Source organism: Rhipicephalus microplus, chromosome 2 (genome assembly GCF_043290135.1).
Source record: "Rhipicephalus microplus isolate Deutch F79 chromosome 2, USDA_Rmic, whole genome shotgun sequence".
NCBI classification, from domain to species: Eukaryota; Metazoa; Arthropoda; class Arachnida; order Ixodida; family Ixodidae; genus Rhipicephalus; species Rhipicephalus microplus.
Genome location: NC_134701.1, coordinates 136,606,522 through 136,616,457, shown reverse-complemented (window position 1 = coordinate 136,616,457; position 9,936 = coordinate 136,606,522). Strand labels below are relative to the sequence as shown.

At 42.3% G+C, this 9,936-nt stretch overlaps 1 protein-coding gene across 1 annotated transcript; it reads right to left on the bottom strand.

Moving 5' to 3' along the window:
• Positions 1-1,760: 1,760 nt before the first annotated feature.
• On the bottom strand, positions 1,761-7,451 carry LOC142796378 (uncharacterized). The gene is made up of 2 exons (XM_075886838.1): positions 6,863-7,451; positions 1,761-3,208 (listed from the first exon to the last, which is right to left on the bottom strand). The coding sequence occupies exons 1-2, from the start codon at positions 7,417-7,419 to the stop codon at positions 2,662-2,664; spliced, it is 1,104 nt and encodes a 367-aa protein (XP_075742953.1). The 5' UTR covers positions 7,420-7,451; the 3' UTR covers positions 1,761-2,661.
• Between the last annotated feature and the right edge of the window lie 2,485 nt (positions 7,452-9,936).

Below are 9,936 nucleotides of genomic sequence, written 5' to 3'. Positions count from 1 at the left end.
AAGCACTCAGAAGCCTAGAAAATGTACCGCAATGCGCAAGTGTGCCCTGAAAAACTAATTATAGTGTTCTGAAAGCTAGTTTGAACTCCTAGTGTCCCCTGTCATTGCAACAAAGTATGACCTTTTCGTTACGTGCTAGTACAAGATATGGTCACATTTCCACGAACCAAGCAGCCATCTCAGAAGTTCCAGTACCAGATATCATCACAACTAGCCAGAATGCAGCGTGAAGTCACCAAAATTAGTACTCAAGTCCCGACGTCAACTTAGTGTCGATGTTGTAAGGTGCCCTGCGAGAAATTTGATTTTAATGTTGAAATGAAATACCTTATCAGAATTTGCCGAGTGTTATACTTTCTCAGAGTCGTCTGTGTATACAGAAGATTAGTTAGTCAGACTAAACTCGCCTTAGAAATATGGTGTCGGTACCCCTTAAGGTATGCAGCAAAAGCAACTGTACTTTTCATTTACGTTAGTAACTTACGTGTTGCAAACATTTTGCATGAGTGAAGCCGCATTAGCAATGAAATGCAGGCGCATTGTGGCATAAATGCTTTGTGTCATACTGTATGTAGCTCATCACAATACAAGCATATAATTCACGAATGACCATGTGAACAAAGCATACCTTGGTAATTATTACTGAAGTAACTTTTATTATAAAGGACAGACATCATCAAAATGACGTATATTCCCCAAATTCATTCTGTGCAACCCTGATAATATTTACAATACACAAATAAATATAAAAATAAGTCACAAGATTAATGACTAAATCACATATTTCATGACTAAATAAAGGGGCCATGTCACAATCACTCAAAAACTTCACTTTCTGTGAACACTAAAAGTAAAAGGTATATTATTCCCAGACTGGTTATAAAAAGCAAACTTTAAAATATTACAATAAAAGAAAACCTTGCCCACCCCCAGCAACTAGCCTTTTGCCATGACGAACGTGACAATTCACATTAAGGAGCGTAGCCGTTCTGTTATACCAAAGTTTCAGCTGCAGCAAGTATTCCAAGTTCAGTGCCGAATGAAACAAGGCTAAAAATAACAGGTTTCACATAGAGTTGACGAAGAACTGCTCGCAGGAATGCAGATGCTCGAAAAGTTAGCTGCTTGTTAGATAATTCCTCACGAGTGCTGCCCCACTGTCCAGCCACTTGTGTATTTATGAAACACTCAATTACAAAGTAAGTGTTCATGCAAATTCGCTACCATTCTGCCGGCTAATTTGTGAATGCGAAACGATTAACCGACAGAACATGTTCGAAAATTGGGTGTTATGACCCCTTCAAACACTCCCGCTTCCCCTGATCCTATAGGTATAAAGCAAAGTATCGAAGGTGGTTTTTTTTTTTTTAGTGACAAGACTTGGAGATTATTAGTCTGAATCACAAAGCAGATTTTTATAGGCATATGAGAGCATTGAAAGACAAGCCCTATTTTTGTAAAATTTTTTTGCAAGTCAAATAATATTTAAAGTGTGCATTTTGAGTACCAAAGTGTACAAATGAAAAAAAAATGTTAGTGCTCCCTGAAGTACCAAAAAATAAGTGTGCACTCAAATTCCACATTCTACAAATTCTAATCTTTTCAGGCACAGAAAAGAAGCTTTGCCCTGTGCATTGAACCGAAATAAATCTCTTCAAATGAATATTAAAAGCACAGTGATTAAACAGGTTTCAAGAAAATCAACAAAAACATTTTAAACAGGTGCGGCACCTACACAATCAGGAGCGCTAATTCTTGCATATTTGTAACTAGTTACACTCAAGCAGCTGTTTGCCTTTTTTCTTTCTGTAGACATTATTTAAATGAGAGAGCAAATCTAATTGTTAACAGGCTGACATATGTGTCCTTGAGTGCGAACAATGCATGCACAATGCTGTGCATTAACCTGGTGAGAAGTGTATGGTTTTTATGACTAAAAATGTCAAGTTGACAATGCTAACAAAGAATTATTACATATTTGCACATTTAATATGAAGGCTAAAAGAGTCATAAAACGCTCGATCTAAAACGACAATGCGAAACCACCGACATCCACACGCACTAACTAGGCGACGTCAGCATAAGTAGTTCTTTGCCTATCGAGGATTGCAAAACTCTTCGGTACTTGCGAGTGCATGCAATTCAAACACCTATCAGCGCCTTTGCCATAAGCAATAGACACCAACTTGAACTCTGTAGCTGACGTCATATTAAGCAGCATTCTTGTGGGATGCCTCTTGCACGCGCTCACAGATGCCGTAGAGTTCTGCGTTTCTAGATAGTCAAAGCGTCTATGCAGGCTCATTCAGGCTGATGATATAGTTAGAGCATGTGGCTACTGATGGTGCCGCATTGTCGTTGTTAAGTGACCTTTTCACAACCTCTTTAAAGAGTAAACAAAATATCACATATCAAGCTAATCTTATGATGCACACAAAACAGGCACTTTCAGTTTTTTCTTCGCAACTGTTGGGGAGTGTAACATTTTTCCTTGCATCTTTGCAAAAAAACTGTTTAAAGAGAAAGTTCATGCAGCAAAATAATGAGTGATTCAGTTAACATGACAGAAAATGTAAAAAATGACATTTTAAAAAGAAATTTGCACTCGGCCCCGTACCTTAATAAAAAAAAATCACTTCAGCCATTGAAATAAAAAAGAAACTAGTCCACATACTCCATTACTAATTGCATGATCTTCACTTTCAGCTCTAACTGTCGCTTTTCTGGCATCTTCTCAAAGTATTTAGCAAGGCACAGCCCAAAATATTCATGTTCGTTTCTTGACTCAGTTTTCTTCAATGTCTCGCACAAGTCTTGCGCATTTTGAGTAATTCTATCTAACTCTTCTTCATTCTTTCTTTTGCGACTTCTTCGCTGGGTTGGTGTTGACCCGGCACTTCCATCGGCGACAGCAGGCTCTGGTGCAGTCCTCTCTTGGGTGTTTGGGCAAACAACCCCTGGAGGCCTGAAAGCATCATCGTCTGAATGTGCAGAAGCTTCTGACAGTTCTAAACACTGGTCTTCAAACTGGACCATGTCCTGCAGAAGCTCCTGCACATTCATACCTATGCGGGTAGTAGGGCTGTCAGGCCTCGGCGGTTGCCTGCCAGCCTGCAGCTGGCTTGCAGGCCTTACTGGTTCACCCGGACTGCAGAAAAAGCTTGAAGTGCTCTGCAAGCTTGCAGGGCTAACATAATTTCCAGATGTCCTGCAGGCAGCAACAAGTGTGAACGTTATAACCTTACATTGATGAAAAGCCAGTTAAAGAAGTACCCGAATGTAAATATTTAGGAATTTATTTAACAGAATCATTTCATTGGAACAGGCACATAGAACACATGATCTTAAAGGCTAGTAAAACATTGTATTTTATTCACAGAAACTTTCACTGTGCCACAAAAAAGGTAAAGGAAATTCTCTACTACCTGCATGTAAGGTTTATACTTGAATATGCTTGTGTTACCTGGGACCCAGCTCAAAAGTATCTTGCAGAAACAATACAAAAATTCAAAACCAGGCAGCTCGTTTCGTCCGCAAAAATTACTAGCTATTTGTTAGTATATCAGATATAAAGGCCACATTATGCTGGGAAACTTTACAATCTGGAAGACGGAAACTTCGACTAAAACTTCTGCCTAGTATATACTATAACCTTTTTTAGAGGTGAATACCCAGTAGCACCAACATATCGTTCCACAAGATGCCAACACACACATAAAATACGAGAATACGCATTCAAAACAACAACTTTTACTAACTACTTCTTTTTAAAAACACGTAGAGAGTGGAACAAACTTCCCGAAGATATTGTAAACTTGAGTGACAACAGCGCTTTTTTTTTCATCGTTGTGACATCATGGCATGCTTATTCACTTTTAGTACCTGTTAGCCACATGTCACATTGTACTGAAATATTTTTCGATTGCATGCTGTAATTATTATATGTTGTTTTATTTTCCAGAATGTTTAAAGCGTCACTATTCACAGAAATGTTAGTAACCACATTGAATTTCGTGTGTAAACTCCCCTGCAGTAATGCCACTATGGCATTGCAGGAACTCTAAATAAATAAAAATGAAATATAATTTCACCTCTTTCTGCACTGAAATAGAATCAAGGATTAAACTGTGGTTTTTCCTAAGCACATCACTTGGTATTTCACACACTGCCACACTAAAATACTTTGCTATATCTGGTTTTGCGTGTTTTCCAGACCACATACAAAGGACCCATCAACTTATTTATTTGCACTTCAATTAAACTTTGGCATTGAGGCAATCTAAGGTCAAACAATGTAAACATAACTAAAATCACATTAACATACTTACATTTCATTTATGTAATCTAGAGTTTTATGGCACGAACCACATACAAAAAAGAAAACCAAGAAGCTAACTGTGCTGGCAATACAACTTGAAACGGCACAGTTAATGATAGATGAAGTGATCACAATTCATTTTACACCAAGCAAAATTCCTGGCATAGTACCTTGTCTTGGCAAATAGATGGACAGGAATCATTATTGGCAAAAAAAAACAATATGAACAACATTTTCATAAATTAAATATATAGCAAACCATATTAGCCATACCAGAAGCCGGGCTGATTGACCAAACAGTAATAGGTGTTTTGCAGCAGCGGCCATGTCCTTATGCATAAAGCCAATGATGGGCAGGCAACATTGATGTAGTAAACTACACATACTCTGCTACTATAGCACATGTAATTCACCAATAACTCCAACAGATGCTAACAGAGAAGCGTACATACCTTATAGCAAGGATGTCAACAGTACATATAAGATGGATTCCTAGAGTCGTATTAGTGCTTTCACTGGAATATTCAGTCAATTTTAAGGTAAAGAAAAATTGTAAGTATTGTTTATTCTTCGACAAACTACAACGTTTAGTTGATGCAATATGACCATACATGTGGTGTAGGAATAATGTGAATGTCTGCGGCAACGTTAAACGTAAAGGCACAATTATGCAGTTTACTTACAGCCAATATATTTGTTCATGATCTCGAACACAACTGTGTGTGTGTGTATGTATCATATACATATATATATATATATATATATATATATATATATATATATATATATATATATATATATATATATATATATATATATATATATATATATATATACTGTACAATGTCAATTTTTATTTAAGTGGGCACGTGAGCGTGTGGCCTGCCAACTCTGGTGGCTGTTTGCAGCATGTTCAAACGGGAGCGAGAGTTACCACAGCTTCTTTTTGCGTCATCTAGTGACGAGCAAAACAAGCAGTCATAGGTGATATAAAACTGGTGGCAAACTTAAACCCCTCCCCCCTTTTAAGGCATAACAGGTCAGGCCTGGCCTCTTGTGGGTTCAATATCTGCTGGAGCCCCGATATTTTTGCATTCGCCTCAATACTGCCAATGTCAGTTTTCATTACCACTCTCACATTCCAACAACCAATGTCTTCTTGCCACTCCTAGGTAAATATAAATTATCAATCACCTGTGGAACATATCGTGGCTCATGGTATCCAATTATATGCCATATAAGTCTGGAGAAAAGGCTTTGACAGCGAATGCAACGGGATTTTCACTTTAGCCATGCCATGACCAAGTCAAAAAAGAAATTACAGCTCACTCAGATTCAATTAAGAAATACATTTTGCTATGAGGACTCACTCCGACTCAGACTCGCCACAATGAGAGTGCTCAGTCTCACTGTACTTTTTCAGAACCGAACTGAAGTACGGACCCAAGCTCACCAACATAGCTACTCAGTCAGACTCACAGTTTCGCCTGAATCTGGGTTGATTCACGAGTTCATTAGTGCAAAGTTATCTTTTTCAATCTTAGTGTTAAAGCTCCTTAACGCAAGCAACTCGCATAATCGATTCTCTATAGTATGCCTTTAATCTTGTACCTTCAAGAACGAGTTCTCAGTGGTTTCAATTCGATGAGGAGATTTTTATGAAATATGCGACTCATGCGGCATATCTTGAGGAACCACCTACCCTGAAAAAATTGGTGGGGAGGGTCGTGGCACCCTTGCACCCCTAATTCGCTCTTTGAATCAACAAATATTGTGCAGCACATTCTTGAGGTATCTGTGAAGAGACTTAGTACAAAGTTGAGTTGATGTAACACTCAATTAATGAAAAAAAAATGTCAGTGTTCCCTGAAGTAGCAAAAAATAATTTTTGGGGTTCAACATCTCTAAATCACCATGTCATTACGAGAGAGACGCCGTAGTGAAGGGTTTTGGAAATTTCGACCACCTGGTGTTCTTTATAATTTGCACCTATATCAATGTACAAAGGCCTCAAGCATTTTCACCTCCATTTAAAATGCCGCTGCTGAGAATGAGATTTCATCCTACACCTGTGGGTCAGCAGTTGAGCACCACGACCACAAGACCACCGTGGTGGGTGAAATAGCGAAAAAAAGGGAACATGTATGATGCAAAGAGGGCTCTCTGAATATGCACAAAAAAAACATTTGTTTTTCCATTTGACAACACTGCTCAACAATGGAAAAATGCACACCATTGTGTCAGCAAAAGGTTTTCTCAAGGTCTTTAATGTGGTTGTCATTAATGTTCAGACCTCTATCAGTATTGTCAGTACCACACTGCTTAGATTACTATAGCTGTTGAAACGGATAATTTTTTCATATCACTGCACACTGCTGCCTTGGCCACATGTAACAGTAATCAACACTTGAACTTCCTACATGCTGTACACTGCATTCAATATATGCATACCTGAAAATCACAGAATTTTCAGTGTCACATTATTTATATTTAAAAAGATGACATTTAGCAATGCTCATGACAACGATTAATAAAATCACTTACGCCCTTGTTTGCATGGTATCCTTGAGAAAGCATAGAAGCTGGAAATATGGCCACGTGATGGTGATACACTCCCCATCGTCCAGGCCGGCACCGCTCTTTGCTTTTTTATTTGCTACGAAGAGCCGCCGGAACTTGTCACGTAGCGACTTCCAGCGCTTCTGTACAAGCTCGGTGGCGTCTGCGCAATGGGAAATACAAAGATTGAAGCGCTTATGCATGTCGCACGAACGACCAAGTGCTAACTTACCATCAATATTTACATTCGGTAACACGGCTGCAGCTACCTCCCGCCACATCGCGGCCTTCACAATTTTGTCCTTGTGCTGCCGGTGGCTTGCCATCCATAATGGTAGTCTATGCTGCACTGCAGCGATGAGAACCTCGTTGTCAATGAAGGCACCGTCCATTGCTTGCTCCTCACACAACTGCAGCACTGCACGGCTGAACACAAAGCACCGCGCTTGTGCAGCACATGTTCCGGAAGTGGGACCATGAGCGCCGTGAACATCCGGTGCGACCATAGTGTTTCGAAGATTTTCAAGGCCGAAAATTGTCATGCCTGCCTATTGCATCGACTGCTAGTGGATGTCGTTTTGCAGGAGCACATACCATCAGCTGGCAATTGTCACAGTAGGACAGTTTCACCGCTGCACGACGACGGCTAACAGATCACACAGTTGCATTTGTCGTATGCTTCTCGTTAACACTCACACCGGTGCTACAGTGCAATTCATTCACGTAAACACGCACATCGAAGCTTCAGTAGAATTCGTTCACGTAAACACGCACATCGGAGCTACAGCTGAATTCGTTGGTGTAAACACGCATGCCGGATCAATTCGTTCGTGTCAGTGACACCACGCACTACAGCTCAACGGAGTTCGTACGCCGATGTAAACGATGATCACATGTCACTAGCTTGGCATCACACGCTACTGCAAAGGCATCAGACAAGCCTCAAGCACTCTTTCTATGTAATATTTTTTTTCTTTTTTTAGCCAGCTGAGACGTAAACAACTTAACTTTCGTTGTCTGAGTTTGTCCCGTCAGCTTCCACCGAGGAATGCAAACGAAGCACACATCTTTTTCGGCATCCGGCTAGTGTTGATCATCCTGACTTCTATCATCGGAAGCATCTTACCACCACAGCCCACTGACTTCGAGCACAACGTATGGAGATGAAAGCACAGGCGCAGTACAATCGCCGATACGATGTTTTCACACGGCCAACGACCACACTGAAACTGGCAGGCACTCGCTAGCAAGCCGGCAGGTACTCGCTGGATTTGTCGGCGTCACTCGCACTCGGCACGAAATTGAGTCACGCTGGTAGCATTCGCAGACATTCGTCGTGTCATTCTAGATGACGAAGCGGTCATACAGGAACGTTTGGAGTAGTTTTCGTGCTTGCCTCTAGCACTCGGCCGTGCCTTCGAAGCGGCAGCCATTAGGCCCAGCACTCGGAGTCATCGCGGCCTCTGGTTGGTTGGCGCCGCTGTACGCGTGGTGACGTAGCGTACGCGAGGCGAAATATCAAGCCCGGCTTGATCCCTCGCGCCTGCTCGCGTATGCCCCTCTGAAGCCGACGCCGAGAGGCGCATTTGACGCTTTTGACGCGTAGACGCGAGCGAACGCGTGCCAGTGGTTGGCACTTAAGAGTGCGGCTCGCGTACGCAACAACATATTTTTGGTAACCAGGCTTTCGTTGGGCGAGTACAGCGCCAAGACCGACACCGCTAGCATCCATGTGGATTTCTGTGGGAGCAATTGAATTGAAAAGTCGCAGTATGGGTGTTGTTGTTAGCAGTTCACGGAGCTTCGAAAAAGCACTGTCGCAGGCTGGAGACCACGCAGATAGATTGCGGTCTCCCTTAAGTAGGTCACTCAGAGGTACTACGATTGAGGCGCAATCCCGGACGAAGCGGCGAAAGTATGAGCAAAGCAATGAAACTACGCAGCTCCTTGAGAGACGTGGGCCTCGGGAACTCGCTAACAGCACGTAGCTTAGCGGGGTCAGGGAGAACGCCATCCTTCGACACGACGTGTCCGAGAATGGTCAGCTTGCGTGCTCCAAAGTGACACTTTCTCAAGTTTAGTTGGAGGCCAGCTGCACAAAGGCAGCGGAGAACCTGTTCCGAGGGACGAAGGTGCGTGGGAAAATCGGGCGAGAATACCGCCACATCCTCTAAGTATCACAAACACGTGTTCTATTTGAGGCCTCGTAGGATAGTGTCCATCATGCGCTCAAATGTTGCCGGCGCATTGCATAGGCCAAGTGGCATCACGTTAAATTCGTATAAGCCGTCTGGTGTAATAAAGGCAGTTTTTGGTCTATCATCCGGATTCATGGGCACTTGCCAATACCCAGAGCATAGATCAAGGGAGGAAAAGAACTCTGCGCCTTGTCATCGATCCGAGGCAAAGGATAAACATCCTTTCGTGTTATTTTGTTTAAGCGACGATTATCTATGCAAAAGCGTATTGTGCCATCCTTCTTTTTAACTAAAACAACCGGCGACGCCCAAGGACAGTTTGATAGTTGAACGACGCCGTGCTTTAGCATGTCACCTACTTGTTCATCGATGACACGGCGTTCAGTTGGTGAAACACGGTACGGTCGCTGCCGTAGTGGTGGATGATTACCTGTGTCGATCTGGTGGCATACAGTAGATGTTCGACCTAAGGTAGCGCTGTGACTGTCAAAAGATGGCCGAAACTTGTCAAGGAGGCTCAAAAGCTCCCACCTCTGTTGTTGGTTTAGGTCTTCGTCGATTACACGGTTGAGAATGTTGGCAGTGGAAGGGCCATTTCCGGAACTACAGGAGAGGGCGCTGACTTCCGATGATCCATCAGGAACGTCAAGTGTAGCGATGGTTTCGAATGATTCAATTGAGCCGATACATTCGCCCCGAAGCAGCGTAATCGTGAATGGGAAAGGATTGCCCACAGGCACGTCGGTCGCAACACCTTGAAGAGTAACGAGAGCGGTTGGGAGCAGTAAAAGGTGGCGATGAACGAAAGCAGCGGAAGGCGTGAAGAATGCGGTAGCGTCGACGACGGCGGAACACGACACA

Bases quoted from the DNA above. Each gene is read 5' to 3' on its own strand.
- LOC142796378 (XM_075886838.1), bottom strand. From the start codon at position 7,419: ATGACAATTTTCGGCCTTGAAAATCTTCGAAACACTATGGTCGCACCG. The intron at 3,209-6,862 runs GTAAGTGATTTT...TGCTGCCTGCAG, and splicing joins GATACCATGCAAACAAGGGC to GACATCTGGAAATTATGTTA.